The 22,519-nt window shown below is 36.7% G+C and overlaps 1 protein-coding gene across 5 annotated transcripts in view; it reads right to left on the bottom strand.

The window, feature by feature from the left end:
- Positions 1-2,097: 2,097 nt before the first annotated feature.
- Positions 2,098-22,519, bottom strand: part of GNB1 (G protein subunit beta 1) — a 44,664-nt gene continuing 24,242 nt past the window's right edge. For 4 of the 5 annotated variants that reach the window (XM_032201560.1, XM_032201562.1, XM_032201561.1 and 1 more), the window contains 10 exons: positions 21,407-21,514; positions 17,581-17,619; positions 16,174-16,280; positions 14,864-14,927; positions 12,698-12,860; positions 9,998-10,064; positions 8,323-8,524; positions 7,597-7,813; positions 4,224-4,331; positions 2,098-3,802 (listed from right to left, as the gene is read on the bottom strand). In XM_032201560.1, coding sequence (XP_032057451.1) covers positions 4,225-4,331; positions 7,597-7,813; positions 8,323-8,524; positions 9,998-10,064; positions 12,698-12,860; positions 14,864-14,927; positions 16,174-16,280; positions 17,581-17,619; positions 21,407-21,463 — 1,023 coding nt within the window. In that variant the 5' untranslated portion in view covers positions 21,464-21,514 and the 3' untranslated portion in view covers positions 2,098-3,802; position 4,224. The remainder of the gene's footprint in view (positions 3,803-4,223; positions 4,332-7,596; positions 7,814-8,322; positions 8,525-9,997; positions 10,065-12,697; positions 12,861-14,863; positions 14,928-16,173; positions 16,281-17,580; positions 17,620-21,406; positions 21,515-22,519) is intronic. The other variant, XM_032201565.1, reaches the window with a different exon arrangement.

Below are 22,519 nucleotides of genomic sequence, written 5' to 3'. Positions count from 1 at the left end.
CTTTCCAAATCAGGTCCAGATAACTAACTTCTTTTCCCACACCCAATCATTATCCATATACCTCAGATCCCTTGGTCTTGTCCACTCCTGTCATCTAACAAGCTTCACGTTTTGTGAGTTTTACTCCATTCTTCTCTGCAAAGCCACCACTCCTCACCCCTTCATATATTTAACACATACTCAGGAGCCCACAACAAATACGGAGCTGCAGAGGCTGTCACTGAGGCTAAGCAGTGACAGACCATTCACAAACATCACTGATCGCAGCTTAAGAAACCTTGCTCTAGAAATATGCCACCACTTTAGTGTGAAGCTGCTCTTTTGGAACCACATTCCAGTATTATCTTTAAGTTAAATCGTTTCAAAGCCTATCAGAGGAGCTACGATGCCACTATGATTGCTAGACTCAAGATTACATAAGCCATTTTGATTCAGCTACAGATCCAAGCCCACTTAAAATTAAAAGCATTCAAGACTCAGAGACTTGGCCGTGTCACAAATGCAATAGCTCAGTGCTTCTCACTTTGGACACCCATTTGTCTCAAGTAACAGCTCTGAATTACGAAGCATGTGAAAATACAGATATTTAAGTAATTGAGTTTAAAGCTTTGTGTTTAACACAAGCACTGTCCGTAATGAAGAAAATGACAACTGTTAGCATTTCAAATTACTCACCCTACATGTTAACCTCTTGACACAAAAAATACCTTGGTATTTTACTGCCAGCAAAGACACTCTCAGCACGGACAGGAAACATTAATTGAACATATAGATAGAAATTAAGGGAAGTAATATAGACCATGTCTGTATTGATTTTATTATTGCCTAGACAGTCACATACGAAACATCCATTGTAATGAAGATGTACCAAGAGTGGAAAAACAGCTGTACCATTTGGAACTGCAAAAAGACTAAATATGAATTCCAAAATTTTAAGCATTTCCAGCCACAAGCTACTTACCAGTGCTCTGCAGTCCAAAAACCCAAAGCTCACAGTTACGACTACTAGTTCAGTAATGCCACCATCATATTTTCCATACTCAGCCTTTAAAACCTTCTCTATGGAGGCTGAAAATTTCCAAGTTTGGTATGAAAACAAGCCTTCACAATGGAATTTTTCTTGGTTGATGTGAAATGAAGGAAAATCCACTCAAGTCAGGTTACAAAAAGAGATTATACCCACTAAAAAAAATGAAATGCCCTCAAACAGACGAATACCAAGTTGTTAAATCAACTGCATTTCAACACCTCTAAATACTTGAGAAATTTGCTCCTGTAGGTACAAAAAAATTTTTATTTTCTAGATATAATACTGCCTCGTGGAGATTTTTTTCTTATTGAGCATTAAAATGCCAACTACTTACCCTTCTCAATACCTACAGTAAAGGACAGCTAATAACAATTTATTTGGCCAGATCCTCAAATGGCAAGAACATAAGATATTCAACTCAACTGTTTTCCTATTAAAGGACACAAAAGTTTAAAAAGTTACTGAACATTTTACTGAGATTTCCTATTTCAGGTGTTCTACTTTCACACATTCCATAAAGAATTTTTGGGATGTATACCACATGAATCACACCAGCTATTTTCATTTGTAGTTTGAGCTAAGAGAGCTCTACGAGCTGTTTTTGATTAAGCTCTTGAGAAGCCCTAGCAATCAAACCAATAAATATCCATCTTAATTAAGAATGGAGAAGGAAAAATGCCTGCAGCCACTACACTCCACGTACGTGTCACATCTCTACTAAATTTTGCATTAGCATGTATCTCACATTTACACATACATTTTCAAATACTGATGGTAACTTTTAAACATTTTACAACAACAAAACCCATGAGGGCTTCAGTTCATCTTGCAACTGGTTTTAGTTTCAAAAACAAAACAAAAACCCCACAAACCTAAACCTGCATCTCGTCACACACTGAGCTGAAACCTTCTCAAACAACGCATACACTGCCCAATTAAAATATTGAACAATTAAAGACTTGTTCTCGGGCTGTATACATCTCTCTCATATTTGTTCCGTAACTCAAATTCTGCCAGAAGTAGTTTTGTGGGTAGAACAATAAGCTGCAAAACAGATCAGTCAAAACTCATGTCAAACTGCTTTATTACATCTTAAATAACATTACATTTTAATATAGTATCTATCTTGCATCCAGCTTTCTTGAAGTACACTGACTTTAAAATTAAATACAAAAGGTGAAGAGGGATACAGGGTGTGGAAAAAGCTCTACAGAGTAGTTTCATGAAAGAGAGAAAGAAGGAATTCATCTTTTATGCCAAATCCAGGCCTAACGCACAATTACAGCACATTTTTGTACAGAATGTTGCAGAAAAAACAAAATGGAGAAAAGCTACTACTGCTGCTAGGAAGGAGCATTTCTGGATACAGTGAGAAGATAGGAAAGTTTAACAGAACAATCCGCTGTCCAAACACTGCTGCTTTTAACATTTTATTTGAAAAGAAAGCCAGGAAAACCTGCTCATTACAAAAATGACTCTAATCAGATGCAAAGGACTCATCCTACAAGAGGAACTGGCTGCGAGGAACTGATTTATAAAGAAGATGGTTTAGGTTCCCTCCTCCCACACCCCAGAATCTTTGACAGCGATTGTTTGAACAGGCCGTTTCTTTAAAATAAAAAAAAAGTGACTTATCACGCTACTCCAAAACGTGCATAGCTTTGTACTTGAGTTCTTTATAGATTTATGCACAGAGTAGCAACAATAAATGAATACAGCGACAATGGTTACAGTTTTTAAACAGGTTATTTCTTCAAAGAAAAAACATCTAGAGGACTTAGTCCAATATGCACTTTTTAGCATTTCTACAGCATGCGATTCTAAGAGTAAACCCACCCAATATGGCAAACAATCAAAAAAGGTTCTTTTGTTTAACTTAGAAAGTTCAAGATCATTATTTTCAAAACATTGATTTGTACATCATTTCATACACAAAGAATTGACTCAATACCCAAGTGTAGGATAGGTCTCTTTTGAAAACAGAGATTCCTGGTTGTTGAGACTACAGGATAGTGTTAGGATATATAAATTGCCCTTTCAAGTGGACAAAACCAAAACAGATTAAAAAAATCAGTGTGGTGAGAAGAGGGGGTAGGAGGGACCAAGGATTGCATTTGTTATCCATAAAAGGTGAAAGGATTCTTTAAACAAGCATTCATTACCTTGTACAGCATGTGCTTGGTTACCTTACTGCTTAACATTACCCTATATATGCCAAGTTTTGTGCAACAATTATTTGTGATACTAGAAAATAAAATAAAAAAAAAAATAGGGACTAAATTTACAGCGTTAATAACCCCCAGATGCTCTGGGCTAGGACTCCCTTGTTTTGCTCAATTAAATACATAAACAAATGTATTTAAAAAGGAAACTTGAAAAAAATCCTGCTACAAACATGACTTTAAAATTTGTAAGTGAGTGAGATAAAGTCCTTAACTTTGACTTGGAAACTACAGTGAAAGCTAACTGTTTCACAATTATGCTCAAGTATATTTTCTGGTCATGCTTTTATGATAGTGTTTGATTTTTAAATTCTCAAGACAAAAAAAATGGTCCCAAAAGGAATGCACAATTTCATTTTGCTTACAACACAGAAATTCTTCTTGGAAAGGTAATTGTGCTCTTCATTTCAGCAACAGGAGACGGAAAAGATCTTGCCCTTTGAAGTTGGGGAGGATGGGGGTCCAAGTTAGTATGGTTGGATTGGATATGCTATCGTTTTTAATTTTCAATCGTTGGAAACTTCTTCCAGTCACGGAGTCCGCCGCACTTCTGACACACAGAAAAATGTATTAAGAGTTGCACTTTGATAAATTCTAGTCAGGTTTCAAGTTTTGCTCTTGCTACCCACTGATGCATTCTGCCATTATCTCCCCATTTTCAAGAACACCATTTATTTACCAACCCAGACTCAAAAGACCATAGAGTCATCCATACCAGGAAAATAAAATCTGCCATAAATAGCTGACCACAAAAACGTCATTGCGTACATTAAACAAACAGCCTTCTAAAAGCAAACAAAACAAAACGCTACAGTTTTTTTTTTTCCCCCCATGACTTTCTTAACTTGAACTATAAGCTTACAGCATCAGCAAAAATAAAAAATAATAATAAAAAAGCACTGCTTGGACCTGGAAAAAAGCATCTGAACACCAAAAAAAGGACAGTCTTAATTAATTTGCTGTGTACTTACTTCAGTTCCAGATCTTGAGGAAGCTGTCCCATGATCCTGTTGCCACTGCCATACCATCATCAGTCACACCTAAGCAACTGACACGGTTATCATGACCGGCAAGGACACCTATAAATAAGAACACGCAACAAACCTATTACATTGCTCTGATGATTTCTTATTTCTGTTCAAGTAACTCTGAGGCAGCCATGTTTGGATTAGTCACCCTATACATCCAAAAATTCTGAACTAGTGGTTTAGGTTTGTAAATGCTTCTGCTTTTTCAGGCACAAACTTAGAAATAACTGGGTAGGTTTGCAAGACAGTAACGCAGAAAATGCCTGACTCCAAGATTTTGCATATACCCCGCATTATGACCTTACTGCTTTCTTGTGAGTTGTGAAATCATTGCCTTGAAAATCCTGCCAACAGTGTCATGTTAACGCAGTGGTTAAGATCAATTAGATTTTGCAAAATTCTTAATGCACTAAACAAGAAGCTGGATTATGTTCTGAACACTGAAGCATTTTCCATCTATTTTTATCTTACTATGTTTATAGGCACTTACAAAACTTCAACACCTACATGGTTTTTGCCAATACGGAGACCTGCTGCATATCAATTATAGTACCATTAAAAATAAAACAACCAAGACACTAAACTAAACAGCAAAAAGGGAGCCAACATTTACCTCTATTCCCTTTAACTGTTTCAAAGAGGTAAAAACCAAACCTGCTTATGTTCGAGCTCTACACAGCCCACTGCACTGAGCTAAGATATACTTGATAGATTGCATAACAGACTGATTAATCTTTCTACATCAAATTACACTGCACAGGACTTACCTCCTTCATATTTTGGGGGGTTTTCCCCTTCATTTACTATGAAGGAAGTTTTAGTTCACATACAAGCTAGTACGTTTAAAGAATTAGTGTTTTTTTTGTTTTTTTTTTTTGTTTGTTTGTTTGTTTGTTTTAACTCTTACTTCAATGTAAAAATCGCTACTTCCTACACAAGGATTCTTGATGTTTGAAAAATGTAACTGCTTTTATCAAGTATATCAGAAATGTAAGACTGTAATACCCTTAATCTCCAGAGCCTATTAAATCTGTATACGAGTCTAAAGCTCAGCACAGAATTCTGCACTTCTGCAGCAGAAACCAAATTTTAAGTGTTGAAGTGGATGATACAATCTTCAAAAATTCAGCATGATACAGAAGCCAGCTGCCAGAGCTGACGCAAGTGCCTAGGAGTTACCTAGAATTTGCTGGGAAATAGCATTAATGCATTAGAACTGACAGTCTGCCACCACCATCAGTAAGTGCTGCAATTTGATAAACCAGAGAGACAGAGAGAGAGCCAAGAAAGCTTACACAATTTGTTCTGAACACATCAGCTACAAAGGTGTTTAATATAGAATCAGGCACTAGAGAAGTGTAAATTCTGCTCAGCAATCTAAGTCTCTGAACATTTCAATAAGCAGAAAATTTAAAGCAGTTGTTTAAATCTGTTTAAGATTTGGCAGTAAAAAAAATTGCATTTCATGAGTACATGGACTGTATAATCCAGATTAGTATAAATTTTTTTCCTCATTTCTACAAGTCAGCAAGATCATTCCCTCCCCTCCCATTCTTTGTCTTCATAAGGTAATTTCAAAGAAGGAATACAGGACAAAACAATTCAGTAAGTGACAAAATTCTCTTCCCTGGTCATCTCCCTCAGTACTTTGTCATATACCATCACATATATGATATTTCCAGAGCATGTGAAACACCATTTGTGAACCTAAATCTAGCTGCTAGTTGCGTAAAAGGACTTACCTGCTAATTTGATTTAATAAAGCATTAAATATTTTATTTTCACAGTACTTAATTACAACTAATTGTAAACTAATCTGAACATTAATGGAGAGCAATTTCTCAATTCATTGCCAAGTTTTAGATACATACAGGCCTACATACACATTTATGGTCTCAATAATTAAAGTACAAAAATCTTGAACTACAAATCTCACACGGGTGAGGTTGATTTCTACAAATGCATTTCAGTATTTCTGTAATTGCATTTGGCATCATTAACTTGCAAATAGAACCAAATGCTGCTACTGTGCCCACAGCTCCAATTTCTCAGCACTAGTAGAAAACTGTCATAAATTCTGGAAGAAGAAGTAAAATCTGAGTGCTAAGAGAAAGCTGATAAAGTAATTAAGAAATCAAATGGAAATTACTTCAGTATAGTCCAGGGTTACATACTTACATATTTTCTACCTTTAGTACACAATCCTCTCAAAGCAGTAAGACAATCTGCACCAAATAATGTACTTGGAACTAACCCTTCCAACTCTACACAAAGGGATATTCTGCTTGGTTGGTGGTTTTTGTTTGCTTTTAAAGCAGACCTACATAATTTTAAAAGCCCAAGAACACTTCAATAACGGAGTAGGCTCCCATCATCATCCCCAGTTCTGATGCAAAAAGCAACACATTCATGACATAACGTGTACTTTTTCTCCTTTTTTCTAATAGAAGCTTTGATTTTAAAGAACTCCAGTTAAATTACCTGAACTTTTGGGCATATAATTCCTATTCACTTCCTCAAAAGTGAATCTGCACAATCTTTTTATTCCGCTGTCCCTACAGTTACTGCTACAAAAAAATCTCATGTTTACTTAAGTAGCCACATTGATGAGTAGCAAAATTCTTACAAAAGAGGTAGATTGCTTGATGTGGCAACATCTTCAACGATCCTTTTATTAGTCCATGCTAAATAGCCAGTTTGTTTCTACTTTAAAAACTAACACAAAATAACTAATGAGTATATTTCAGTAAAACCTTTCTGGCAGAAGTGTTTAGTGTACAAATAATTTTGGAAATAATGAAAATCAACGAACCTAAACTGCTGCTTGACAATTACAATACCATAAAATCAATGCAACTGTTCATTGCAATATGAAATATTTGATGGGATTTGATAGCTTACCAACTTCCAACTTGTAGTATTTCTGTAAGCTGCTCTGTCAATTGCTGAGGTCAGGCAACAGTAAGACCTCCATAGAGGAGATGGCAGACGCTATGTAGAATTGCTTTGAACAACTCATATGTAAGACATTGCCATGGGCTAAATAAAATAAAAATACATATAGCCCCCCATCTCCAAAACCTTGTTTTTAATGGCAGTCTTCCTGTTCTCAACCATCCATTGTTCCCTTTTATCATTCAGGAGTATTCCAATCGATTTGTTACCATCATTAAGCCATATTTACACTGTTGGTCATCTTAAAACAGGCTATCACTGAATTTTGAACTTGAGACTGGGAATGTTAACAAGCCTGCACATGTCACAACTCACACATTCAGTATGTCACTGTTTCTAATATTTAAAACCAACTGTTTACCTGCTCTATCAGCTTTCAGTGTATCCCACACATTGCAGTTAAAGTCGTCATAACCAGCTAGGAGGAGACGTCCACTCTTGGAAAATGCTACAGAGGTGATGCCACAGATGATGTTATCATGTGAATAAACCATAAGTTCCTGATCAGCCCGAAGATCAAAAAGCCTGCATGTAGCATCATCAGAGCCTGTGGCAAATGCATTGCCATTGGGGAAGAACTTCAATGAGGGTATAGGAATAAAAAAAGACAAAAGATTGCAAATTAATTTCAAAGTAGCTGACAAAACGGACAAATTAATCAAAAGCTGCCACATACATTATATCTGGAAGACACAGAAGTTACAAAATTAACAAAGAGCTTTTCATCTGGCATTCAAGCATAGAGCCCATCACCTCCAAAGTACTCCACAGCTGTGCATTTTGAATAGAACTTTACCCTAGCTCCCAGGTCGGACTTGATGTCTGCCTTTTTGACTATATTATTTTGTACAGACCAAGTAGGAAAGGAAAGCAGCAATAAGGAATGTTCCCCTCTCCGCTACTGGCATATAGGCAAAAACAGTGAAGTAACAAGTGAAGAAACACTACCTTAGTCACCGTTTCCACTTACCACAACGGATATGTACCTGTGGAGAACTACAGCTTATAGTACATGCTTCATAGCTGAGATGAAAGCAATACAAAACCAGATTTAGATCCCATGTCCTCTGTTCAAGCTGATACTTACACAGATGGCGTTGATATCCGACTCATGGCCAGTGAAGGTTTGCCGACACATTCCTTCTCTAACATCCCACAGTTTGGCAGAGGCATCACAGGCACCAGAAACAAAACACCGGGCATCAGGAGCAAGAGACAAACTCATGACATCTCCAGTGTGCCCAGTAAATGTAGTTGTCTGCTGACCAGTTTCTATGTCCCAGAGAGCGCTTGAAAAAAATAATTAAAAAGGCAAAAATCAACACGTTCATGTTATCTTTTGTGCTCCATTAGAAAGTCTATACAGCAGATTTCATCTAAACCTGTTAATTTCTCTCTTCTAAAAAGCGAATGTCCATGAAGTATTAATAAAAAAAATATATTGGGAGTAGAAAAACAGACATTCTTTGCTGAACTACTTAGCTATGTTACACAATAATCGTACATAGTGGATGTTAAAAGTCATCTTCAATTTTTAAGATATTGGTGTTTTTAAAATGCAGAACAAGGGGAAAAAAAGACTAATGTTCATGGCTGTTTAAAAACAGAGCTCCTGAGCCATGGTAATGACTTCACTGTCCAGTGGATAAAGTAGCGGCTGTATGGCTACAGCAGTTGAGTCAGCCTCCTTTTTAAAATATCGCTGTGAATGTATAACTTTGTGAATTACGTTTGTTGTCTTAAAGCCACATCATTTTCCCCAAGACAGCAAAATCACTACTACTCTGATCAAAGAGTACGTAGGAGTGAAACAATGCAACTATTCTTTCAATTTGCCTAATTTCTCAGCAAGCCAAATCCATCAGCAACAGATTTACAAATAAAAGATCATGGTACTTCGAGCCTGGCTGATCTGAGGTGCTATCAAGGACAAATTTATCCAGACGACCATCAAGTTACTATGATAACACCTGAAGCAGTTGTATAATCTTTTAAAAGAGCCTTATTTTAACAGATCCTGTTTTGTTTTGTTTTTTTGCTAGTTTGTTTTTTTAATGAAAATTATACTGAATATAATATAGCCTAAATATAAAAACAAATGTCTATATTCAATAGCTACTCAAAATCAGTGGACTAATAGATGGGTATTCAAAGAGACTGACACTGTGTAGGAGAGGTATATATTAGACAACCTTTGCTGTAAAATCTGCTTCTTAAAAGCAATGCAGCTCTCCCAGGCAGCAGATATAATAGAAAAATTGATGAAAAGAAGATTGAGGCCTTTTTCGTTCCGAAGCTAGTATTTATTAAGACAAACACCTACATTCTCCTCAAAAAAACCCATCTGCTGTCACTGTAGAATATTTTCTAGGAGCTCTTCTGAATAGTAGCATTTTGTATTAAAAACATTCAAGTATGACTTTCAAGAAAAAGTAATGAAAACTGAATACTGAAGTACTTGGAGAAGAGTCTAGTATATTCATTTCTGAAAGCCAAATAGTTATATTAAAAATTACCACATACCATCTTCTCACAAAGAACTAGGTCAGGCTCTTCAGAACATGGGCATAACTGAACAGCCAAAGCTAAAACACTTGAAAGACCAAGTTTTCCATTATTAGTAAAAACATGGCATACGAGCAGTAATCATGTTGAATCTTCTGGATGACTATCAGCTTTATGAAGAATTAGGTTTTCGCATTTAAACTCTGTTATTGAAGAAAAGTCTTTACTAGCAATCATGTCACAATTTTACTGCTTACCAAGTGGTGTCGCCAGAGCTGGTAACTATTTGATTATCATCCAAGAAACGACAGCATGACAAGTATCCTGAAAGCAAAAGATGTTGATCAATAAAATCAGAGACTACTCTTTACACTGCATATTGACTTAAATGTTTCTTCTTCCTCCCCTGGAGGTGCTGTAAGATACTGCTACTATATGTAAAATACACCACAGACAATTTTTACATGGGAACCTCAGAAGTTTGAAACAAAATATATTTAGGCTCTCTACAGGCCATGCCCAATTCAACCATTACACAAGCACAGTAATACACTAGTATCAGCAAATTGATCTAAACAAACACAGAAGAGAATTACTGAAGTAGGGGGTCTGAAAATATTTTTTTTTTTTTCTTTTGGTACAAAGTGGGCAGAGGAGGAGAAGGGGAGAGAGAAAGAGATGGAATAGTGATGCAAACCTCTGAAATCCACTGGCCAACCTGGACGGAAGTACAGGTTATCTGGCACTGTACACTGAACCTAAGAAAGTGGATCTTTACAACATCCAGGAGGAACAAATGATTGAGACATGGACTGGATCATACAACTATTGAAAAAAAAAATGAACTACATTCTTGGAAGTACAAAGAAGCAAAGAATTATCTGAATGTTGTGAACTTTCTTTCTACTGAAGGACCAGATGCCAAGCTATCAACATAGTAACTCTGGTTACAAGATCAGCCTGTCCCAGCCATCTCTATGTCAGTGTGTTTTCTAAAGCACAATCAATTTTCTGAAAATTTAAGCTATGGCAAACTAGGAAAATTTGTAAACATCAGCTTCCAGCTATAGGCATTGTGCAATTCACCAAAAGAAAAGCAGCTCATTAAAACTGCTCCTTTGAGAAGACTGCACATGAATCGGTCAGGTCTCAAATGTATTCTCTCGATTTCCCTTGCCTTACAGTGACATTCTGCATAGTGTTATGCAAAAATCCATGTCTTACCAGCTATAAATACAGTGTATAACCTTAAAAAAAACCATTAAATTGCTGGAATACCACAGAAATAATGCTCTTTTTATCGTTAAAGCCTTTTATATACATACACAAGGCCACACACTGAAAGCCAAAGCTCCCTGTGTCCAAAGATCATTCCAATTCTCCTTGCGCCCTGAAAGGGGTTTGTGTGGTGGGGAGAGGACCTCCTAATAAATCACCTTAAGTGGTCACATCACAACCACTACTATTATCTGGAGGTCCAATCAACATGCTTTCCCACACCCTCAACCCCACCCCAAGGGTACAGAATTCTTCTAAATTACATGAATCATACCACAGAAGAAAACCCACTGAAAGAAAATTAAATAGCAGTAAGCCCACTTTAACATACAGTCAACTTTTTCTGTATAAAAATTCATTAATGTACAACTATTTGTTTCTGGGTAACTTTAGTTTCCTTCAAAGAGTAGTCTTCATACAATTTTCTTTACCCTGTAACTAGAGGTTTGATGAGACAGAAAAAACAGCCAGACACAGAATCCACCTGATACTTTCTCCAAAGGAACCATTAAAGGTTTTCTCCAGAGCCAAGCTGGCAACCTCTAGAGTAATCCGTGTCCGTTTCTTCTGCTGCATTTTGGATTATGCTTTTTGTAGAAACAAAGGGACAAGAAAAATGATGCGCAGCTTCTCAACTGCAGCCTTACAGATGAATCCTTTTCTCAGATTGCTGGAGGAATTACTGATTCCACAGAAAAAGCAAACTACTGATGTGTTTTGTAGGCTCAGTATTTTACTAGAACTCTATAAGATACAAGAACACACATATAGCCAGCATTTTCATTTCCAGTGGAGTTCAAGAAACACCCACCCACCTCCTACTCTTCCTCTGAAAAATTTCCAATCCCATTCAAAAAAAAAAAAAATCATGGGAATAAAAGAAGATGTCCATTATCAGACAACATACAAAAGCAGTTCACACTTGGCAGGTGCTCATCTCCCTTAACTGCATTGTTTAGGAAGCAGAGAGTATCTTCAGTCAGCAATTTTGCTTTTAAAAGATAGTTTGTGACAATAAGCTTCTTGGATCAGAAAGAAAAAATTTCAACTCATCCCCTAAGCTAAAAACAAAAACACAAAAAAATCAAAAACCTTTGCAACTGCTGTGTTTCTCTAGTCCTTCTTATCTAGCTAGATGAATTCTGCTTCATCTGTCACTAACAGAACCTTGCAGCTGCTGTTTACAGCCTAATTAAACTGGCAAAGCCTACACGGCTACCCTTCTTGCCTCACTCACAAGGCAGTCCACCTTAGAAACAGAAACTTAAGGTAAAAATTAGGGTACTGTATTTTAGGCAAAAAGGAGAAAAAAATCATTTGTCATCCAAACAGTTAAAACTGAGACAGTGTATAAGGCTTATGACTACCAGTGGCTAAGGACCAAACAAGTAATTCAAGGTACTTTTAAAAGCACCAGCATGACAGCTAGTAAAGCTGGAAGCAAGAGAAAATTATTTAGAAAGTTATTTAGAAAGCATGTTTTGTAATTACATCTCCCTTCTTGATGAATTCCATAAACACGGCAGAGGGATTAATACATGGAAGAGTTTGAACAACTTATTAACTAAGTCATGCTACACCAGGCACTAAAATAACATTTCAATGAAACTTGAATAGATTACAAAAAGAAAATCTGCACCATGTACTTAGGTAACTTAGATCACTGAGTAGGCACTCACCTGTGTGACCAGCTAGTTCACGGCTGACACGTACATTCCCTTCACGAGTTTTCAAGTTATAGATGGAACAGATGTTATCAAGACCACCACAAGCCACATAATTTCCAGAAGGAGCATACGCACAAGTCATGACCCAAGATGAACGCAGGGGAATAGCATGCACCTGAAACAGATACATTAAATCCTTCAACTGCAAAACAACTTATTCAGTACTTCCCTATCAGGAGGTTTTCATCTCCCTTTCTCTCAAGCCACACATCTTTTGGTCAAAAGCACAAGAAAAAAATAAATAGCTTGTAAGACTGAGTAGTGATGTAATTAAAACCTTGGATTTGCCTTTCCTGAATTCAGTTTAATCAGCAATTTTGGTAAAAACTAAATGATTTCATTTCAGTGCTCTGATTACCATTGGTTTGTAACAGGTTCTATGCTATGCTATGAATGAACAAGTAAGGAAAATGCTACTCTCGCTGCCATTTAAATCCTTTGGAAATCCATTGCAAGCAATCAGACTTTGTATTTAAATAACTCCCCATGTTTCCTTGTCATTCTGTGCTCAACAAAACTTTATAAAAAATATTGAAACCAAACATTTTCTATCTTGTTAATTTATTGCATTCATCCTTCAAATTTGTTTGTAACATCTCTGAGAAAGGGATCATATCCTTATGTATATCGTGAAGCTCCCATGCAATATTCACCATCTTCTCACATTTCTGAAGTAAATAGCAAAAACTAGGGTCTGTTCCTCCACCGCTACAGTTAGTGGTGATGCAGCAGCGATCAACGGTTAGAGAACACTGTGCTAACAACATGACCAGATCGTTTGCAGAAGTTTTCTAACAAGGAACTACCTAGAATATTTACCTTGAGTCACTTATCATGCGGAAAAGATCTTTTTATGACAGCTGTGTTACTTCCACTCTGTGCTGCAATGGCCAAAAAACATCTGCAGGCTATCGTTCAAATGTTTTGCATCAACTACTTCCAGGTGCTACCCAGACAAATTTAATACTGTTTTAACACCAAGCTATTTGTTAGCTGTAATTCCAGGTGTTTTTTTGTTTGGTTGTTTAAAAACAGAGCAAGAACAACAAAACCCACACAACTCAGTCACTACTTCACTGAACCAATCTTGCCAACAGTTATGGAGGAGATGTTTCCAGCAGCTGAGGAGTTCCATCTCTGATTCTAGTAAAAAAAAAATATCTGTCTGGTACCAAATTCTGATTCCATTCCATCTAGATAAGACAGCTGCTCTCTGCCTCTTGGTGATGCCATGCATTAATTAACATTTGTATCAAAGTAGGAGATACTAATACAGAAATAATGGTGCACAGTGATTATTTTAGCATCTTTCAGTTGTGTTACAGTCATTTAGAATATATTTACCCTCAGGTTAGGGTCAAAAAATTAAGCATGAAAGCAAAAAATGGAAACTTTTATTTTGCAAACAGTATTAGTAAGGCCATAGATTCAATAATTGACAGATTCTAGTCATCCCAGCTTTAGGAGTTACTACTGGAAGTGCTTGTTTCTGCTTCCCCTGTGTAGCATGCCATTTGCTTATGCACATTGGCAAAATTGCTTATAAGGCTCTGATATGAACTAAGTCAGGAGAATTTGTTCGAAAAAGTCAATTCCATGCTCCTGTGTCCCAGAGACTTAAGTATCGCTCCCAACAGAGGGGCGGCATGTAAACTGTTGCTAGCCCTTTTAACTGTAAACATAACCACTAAATACCAACCACTGTCATGTGAAAGTAGAAGTAATTCTCGTCTGCATCATATGACTGCAGCCAGGAAATAACGACTCACATATTTCAGGTCTTTCAATCCTTCACTGCAGACAACAAATTAGCATGGCTATTCTTAAACCTCTATTTTTGTGCAACATCCTGATTACTTCTTGCTCTTTGTTGATCAGTGATTCTGTGGCATCAAAATAAATCAAAGCATTTCCTTGGACTATTTTGTTGTTTTCTGTTTGTGGTGCACATTTTCATACACAACACACTTAGGACACTGCTATACTCTTTAGTGGTTTAGAAAAGTCAAAATTTAGGCTTCTGACTACAGAAATAATGCAGCCAAAATCATGACAGATGATACTTCCTGCCTTCCTATTAACAACTGAATTATATAGCAACATACCAGTTAGTCTTACCTTGTTTGTAGTATAGCTGTCCCAAATTATAAGTTTGCCATCCTGGGAGGCACTAACTAGAAGCCTAGAGAGGAAACAGAAGGTAAACACAATCATTGCAGGAAGACAAAGAGGAACATATTTTGATGGCATTTGTCTCCACTATCAGAACTAAGGTACTTGAAACCATTTAAGTACAGCATGTCATTACTCAATTCTAGTTATTAGCACCAGAAAGATTATTTTGGATGTCATCAATTTTAAGTGATGAATATTGTGAAAATATGTGATGGGACACCAACATGTCCACATGCTCAGATTTCAGAAAGACAGTAGCCACATAACAAGCATCTCAATCATGAAAACCAAGGCAGAAAAGTCACATGGAATTGATGCTTGTGTGTTCTAGACACAGGCTTCAGATTCACTGAGTTTGGGAATCTGTACTGTCAACTTGTTTTCCCTTTTCCTGTTTGTAGAATTTTAACTCCTGTTCTAAGCGGTCCAAAAAACCTGAATCAATGTCAGCACTGAAATACAAAGGAAGTAAAAATGAAATGCAGTGAAGATATCACTAATGGAAGGGGTACCATTAGGAAGATTTTTTTTTTTTTAGTTTATTTTTTAAATCAACACCTCACTCCACACTCAGCAACTGTTTGACACAAGGTACTAGTTAATTGTTCAGAACTCTCTTACGTGCTTGTACTATGTTTAAAGATAAATAGGAATAGTGGCATGAAACATCTGCTCAGTCTTGGTCTTTTCTAAGTAAATTCAGATACAATAGTCCAGTACAATATTCAAATTTGTTCCACACCTCTTCCTCTCTGACCATTTCCAGCTGAAAAGTGCAGTGCAATCACTGAAGTGCTCCAGTGGCTTTGCCTTTTTTTTTTTTTTTTTTTTTTTTATCTTTTCTTGTAAAGAAAAGAAAATGAAAGTAGCTCATACTGGCATCATTTAGCGTCTCTCTGGACTGAGTATTAGCAGTTAGCAAGAAGAATTTAAGGAAAAAAAAAAAAAGAGGAAATGATAAGACCTGCTGTATCTCCACATTTCCTCAGAATTCACAGGGTACCACAACTACATTTTTTGGGCAAGCAAACATAACTGGCATTCTGGCAACAAGTTTATTCTCATGAAAAAAACATGCAAGTCAGGAGGAAAAAAGTGATATTAATAGCTTCTGAATTCTTTCTCTTGGTTGCCTAAATTCTCTTGGAACTAGTGGTTCCTAGTGGTAGAACAGGTAAATAACAGTTCTGTGCACTCAACTTTCCAAAGCACAGTGAAGCCCAATGATCCAGTTCTGTATCACTAACACCCACCTGGAATCAGTCCCCCAGTGCATTGCATAAATTTTAGCCAGGTGTCCCCGGAGTGTTCTTCTAGTGCGCATTTGAATTCTCCCCACTGGGTCAATATTGGCTGTGATCTGTAATTAGAATTGTGTCATACCCTCAGTTCTTGACTACACAGTTCCAAGTAACACATCGTAAATAATCACATTTAAATGAGCATTGCAATGTAAATCAGGCAGTGCTACATTTTGAATATTGACTGATTTTTAATGCCTAGTAGTTACTTCATTTTATGAAGTACTTGCTTATTTATCAAGCAAAAAGATCTGCTCTAGATGTAGCCTATCGCATGTATAGAAACTATCCGAAACTACTTTCTTTTGGTGGTATCTTCTTAGACCTCTAAAACTTCAGATCTGTGATGGAGGGTGTTTCTCCTTTTGGATATTTTTTTTCTACATGGCAGTGCAATACGTTGGGCTTTAAACATGCCTCTACTTTTGTTGGATGAATAACTTGCTTTCAGAGCCAGACAACCTTTCCTTCCAAATATTGGAATATTAAATTCAGAGTACTCCTGTTTTATTTTAACTTTTGGAAGATAAAAGCAAGATCTGGAATAAGCGGATAGCAAAGTGAGGAAGTAATTAGTTTAGCCATCCTTTGGCTGTTAAGTTTAACATAAATAAGTTCTCCAGCCTGGAGAAAAATACCAGTTAAAACAGCACACATTTCCAGTAATATGTAACGAGTACACATCACAACAAATCCAAGAGTTTACAAATTTGTTTTATGGATAAAGTTTGCATACTTCTTGTGTCTCCGTGTTGCAGAATTATTTAGCAAGAGCATTTGAGCAAGGGTCTCTGCTTCTTTTCAAAGGCCATCAGAACAGTTCAGATCTTAAATGAACGGGTAAAAGCATTTCCCTTACAGAACTCCTCGTGATGGACCTCCCCTATTAGTAATACTGAGGTTGGTGGGAGGTTTTTTTGTTTGTTTGTTTGTTTTTCCAGTTTGTTGGACTTTTTCCTGCATACTTTCACCCTGGAAAATTGTGTGTTCAACCTGGAACACTGTACCTCACAAACTAAGATATACATTCACATTATGTTGGTATTACTCTTTTTACTTGGTATTCTGGTCACATTTTAAACAAATGAACTGCCAATCATTTCTGTACCAACACATTTAAATCAGACACATGGATTATTAACAAACTCTCAAGTAAACAGACTGAAGTAGGCAGGAAGAATAAACTGAAACGTGATATATGTAGAAAAATAAGCCAATACTAGCCACCTCTGCCAAAGACATCTGCAGCAGTCTAAATTCTCCCCAGATTTCAAGCTTTACTTCACTTATCTTTTTCCGCTGTATTTCCTTTTCATTAAGGAGACCGATTCTCATTTAAACTCTTAAATAAATGCTTACCTGAGCCAAGGTGGCATCTGCACATGCTTTTCTAGCATCCTACAACAGAAGAAAGAAATCAGAGGAAGTTCTACACATTTATTTGTACTCAACTTCTGTTTTGTAAAGTTAATCAAGTCCTCACAAAATAGGGTTCAGAGAACATTTTGGCTTGTTATTCAGAGAGGACCCATCCTAACCCCAGCATGAACATAACATGACAGACTGCTGTCAAAATATGCTGAGCATTTGAAACTTCCTTGTCATGAAACCTATTACCCAACAAAAGATTCCAGACATAATGAAATGCAGCACTCACTATGTTCCATAAATAAATAATGAATACAGAATACAGGAGATGCATCCATTTCTCAAACTAGTTAGCTACACAAATTACCCTTTTGTTAGCAAACTGTCGGACAACAGCACCTCGCTTGAACAGAATCAGCTCAGAGGGGTCATCTATTTTAGTTATGTGAGATTTTTCAATTTCAACTCTAAATAACCATAATCATTTTAAGCAGATACTAAAGAGAAACAAAGCCTTTCCATTACAACCTAAAAGCAGTACAGAAGAGTTAACGACACTAAGTGTACAACTGGATTTTTTTTTTCAGACGAATAGTAGAAAAACTATTAAAGGGAAAAACAAAAAATTTGGATCTTCTGCTCAGCAATATTGAATTTCCTTTTCCTAATGTGGATCTGATGCAATCCCATTTGCTTTCTAGCCGTTTGAATCTCTCTTTACCAGAAAAACTGATAAATCAGGAAGAATCTGACAAAAACTCAATGTGGACTGATACAGATGAGACAAGTATATGCAACTGCAAGGGAGAAAAATGGAGAAAACAACAAAACTGCTATCTGAAAGCATGAAAATCTGAGAGAAAAGTTCCTGAACCATAGAAGGAAGTAGAAAACACATCTAAGAAAAAGAAAACAAGCTAAGTAACTTCAAATTTGCTGTAAGAACTACTGGGTAATAGAATAGTTTTCCAGAGGAAATACTTTGGGGCTTTTTGTTCAGACTTAGTGGATTTGTTTTCTGCCTAGGAACACACACTTCAGAGAATTATTCCAGGCTAGCAGTGGGGAAAATAAATTGAAGAGGCTTGTGCAGATATTCTCTGAAGTGCACATGGTTTTGTAGTTATCAGCACCTGCCTGAACTCTGCTCGAGAAGCACATGCAAACATCTTCTCTCTGTGTGCATGTGTGCACCCACATGCACATCTGTGAATATGCAAATCCTTGTACCAGGACTCAGTTTAAGCTGTAACCAGCAATATGCATAGTTGCTTGAAAGAAGCATTAAACAAAAACTAAAAGCAGCGAAACAAACTGTCATACTAATAAATTGATTTATGCTCATTTCAGGTTGAATGCTACTCCGTAATAAGAGCGCTCTTGCTTGTTTTCATGCAGTAATACACTATATTCTCTTTTTCTATACAGCTTTCATGTCTGAAGGGGCTGGGATAATAAATATAGTTGTAGAAAAAAGCCAGTACATAAACCCATTAGACTAGTCTCCAGTCCTAGACTGCAGACTAGTCTCCAGTCCTTTACTGTGCGCCTCACTGAAGTTTGCATTCTCAGTGGAAATGGGACTTCAGAAATCATAGCCTTAGGTTTTAACATTATAATTTTTCTTGGAACATGGAAACTCGTGCTTTTAGAGGACAAGAAGCCGTAGAAGTGCCTGAGTATCACATTCTCCCCATAGAATGTTACAGGAAAAGAAAGGATGCCTTGTTTTCACTCTTGGGGGAAATAGTAACCACCAGAAAAGAGCCAGTGTCTGGGTGAGATGGCTTTACACCTGTTCTAAGTTAAGTTCAAATCAAAGCCTCATGAATTTTGGCAAGGATACACTTCAGTTTTAAATTGTATTCACGTGGTGAACATGCAAATACACTTTGAACAACTACACTGACATACGCTAAGCAAGTACCTTATGATCTTGCCATGGACAAATAACGGAAGAACTTTTGGCAAAATCTGAACCAACACAGCTAGCTTTAGACAATTCTTACCATCTAAGGAACCTTTTTTTTTTTTTTTTTTTCCCCCAAGCAAGGAGAAACAGGCAGGGAAAAAGTGGAAGGGTGTGAAGAAACTTGTCAGAGAACAGGGAGTTCATGTCTTGGACTACGCACATTGCGTGTGAGTTCTGTCCCTACTTACTCCACTGCCATGAGAACAAATACTCAGACTTGTAAGCATAGTACTGCAGCACACAGATTTCATTCTGTGGAGTAAGAGACTGGTAGCATTTGGTACCAGTGACAAATCTGAGCTTTGCAGTCAGTTTACACGCTTCCTGTTGGCTGGCTAGCCAGAAAGCAATAAAAAAAGATACTTCCCATACACTACAAGTTTTGAGAAAGGCTTGAGACAGAAAGGGAACAATGAAGGCATGTACTACAAACTCAGCCTGAGGCAGACAATAATTCTACTTAGTTTTGACAACTCCTAGATTAAAGACTAGGACTTCAGAACAAACACAACAGCAGAAAGAAATTTTATTTATTTCTATTGTTGTACTGTATCTTCCCAGATCTATGCAACAGATCACTACCAGATACGACTGGCTATTCAGAGAACAGATGCTTCAGACTGATGGAAGGAAGATGCAAGAGGGGACAGGAAAGTGTACCAGACATAACCTTAGCCAGAGTCTAGCCAGAGTCTACTAATTAAAATCCTCTGTCACAGCCTGTATTTCAGAGCTTGTCTTGAACATCTCAACCTATGATGCACAAAAACAATCAATAGTTTTTTTGTACAGGATTTTTTCCTTTCAATATGTAAGAGCATTGTTACCATCAACCTACTTCAAAGAACAAGTTCCTAAAGAATTTCACAGAAGGACATATTGGTTATATACAGAGAAATCACATGGAATAAGAAATAACTGATAGGCAGTTTCAGCTGTTCAGTCTTTGACGTCCCTCCTACAGAAGCATGAGACCTCAAGCAAAGTCTCTGTGAATCTCAGCATCAGTGAACATTTAAAATTGGTCTGTACTAAAATCATTTACTATCATTGAATTAATTTTGAAAAATGGATCTAACTTTGGTCTGCATACGTCATGCTCCCCTTCACAACTAATTACAATACTGACAACATACCAGTTCATGTTACATTCCATAATACATTTTTCAAATTAAAACTAAAACAAATGTCATTTGGACTACATAGTCCTTTTAAATAAATAGACTGTTTTCCCTCTACTTCTTTTATTCAGTAACAGAAAATGAGCAGACACCATCTATTCAGAAAGATGTACTACGTTGCTATAATCTTCATCTAAATACTGCTATTTCACAAGACAGTCCACAGATACAGTTTATGTAAACCTTTAACCATGCTCAGGAAGTTTTCATCATCTTCATTCTTCAGCTTGTTTTCTCACAGGGTTACTGGAAGTTTAACAAGGCATATGTTTTTGAATTACCATTTAACTATTTAGCGCAAGGTCAATATCTGGAACCGACTTACTGCCCCAAATTTGTTCTTTGAAAACACTTGAAAAGAGAACGTGAAATAAACATCCCAATGGAAGGGAAAGAACTGTTACGATCTGGCTCAGAAAATTTTCAGTAACTGTTCATTTTAATCTAATACCTTCTGTGGATTTGTGTAGCTATCATTTCCTGAGCAATATCAAGAACCAAAAATTAAAGTAGTTCTATGTGCTTGCACTTTCTAAATATCCATGACTAACTTGAACACTGTGAAAACATCAAGCACATCAGCTTAATACATCATTTCTTTCCATCTCTGCCATCCTCAAGATTCACAGTACAGATGAACGATGATTTGTGTAACAATACATACTCTGATTTGGTTTTTCAGTTGCTCAGCCTCCTGGCGTAACTGGTCAAGCTCACTCATTTTCCTGTGCTAAAGGTGTGCTTCGCTGCCACCTCTGAGACAACCGGAAATCTGAAAGACAGGTGACAGGAATGAGAATTAGTAGAAGTCACAACTTAAAATTATGAAAGCAGACAGTCCTTTCATTTATCTCAAATAGTGCTTTAAAAGGGCAGTGATTGGTTTATCAGCATTGAAATACAAGTGATTTTCCCTGAAAACTCTTCACAATACGGTGTTAGCACAGAGCATGCTTAGTTTTCCAGACACAATAAATAAAATACAATTTGGACTTATCCTTTTTCTTCCAGGCTGCTCTTTTTGGCATCTTTTCTTTCATTCATATTTTTATGTTTTAACTTTGCTTGAACTCAGTTTTACCAGCAGATAATACAAAGGTTAAACACAAAATTCAGGTATCTCTGTAGGACTTAATAGAGTAAGGAATCCCACTATCAAAGAATAAGAATTGGAAGTATTTAGAGACTGACAGAAGCAATTGCAAAAGGCTGTAAAAAGGCCTTTTTTGAACTCTGTCTGAAACATGGCAGTTATAAGAAATGCTGTTCTGACATCTGTATAGAAGGAGGTAGTTCATTAATGTTGTCCAAGTTTGTACTTGTAAATTACTAAAACATCACCCTGAAAGTTCCCAGACAGAATTCTGACATTAACGTTTTGTCAGATTTTTTTTTTTTTTTTTTTTTGGAATGTTAGGGTGATAGGAGTTTGAGCAATTACTGCCAACAGCCACCTCTTCCCACCAATACCCGATTTTCCTAGCATTGGTATGTTCCGGATTACTCACTAACGTATTGCTCTGTCACTGTACTCTGCAGCCAAAAACATGAAGGCTCAATAAAGCAATCATCACTGACCCCTCCCAAATATTCCATATATAGTTCCTCAATAATTGGACCATTTTCCCATACAGGTATCACCCAGTATGTTCCAAAAAAGATGCTGGCATTTTCACACTGTCAAAATGTTGGCATTCTCACTAGTGTTCTATAATAAAACTAATCAGTACCTAAACTTTTTTTATTTAAAAAGCTCTGCTTGACATCAATATAAAAA

The sequence above is a fragment of the Aythya fuligula genome, chromosome 21, assembly GCF_009819795.1.
Source record: "Aythya fuligula isolate bAytFul2 chromosome 21, bAytFul2.pri, whole genome shotgun sequence".
Lineage (NCBI taxonomy): Eukaryota > Metazoa > Chordata > Aves > Anseriformes > Anatidae > Aythya > Aythya fuligula.
The sequence above is the reverse complement of the archived record's forward strand: the minus strand, read 5'-3'. Positions and strand labels throughout refer to the sequence as shown.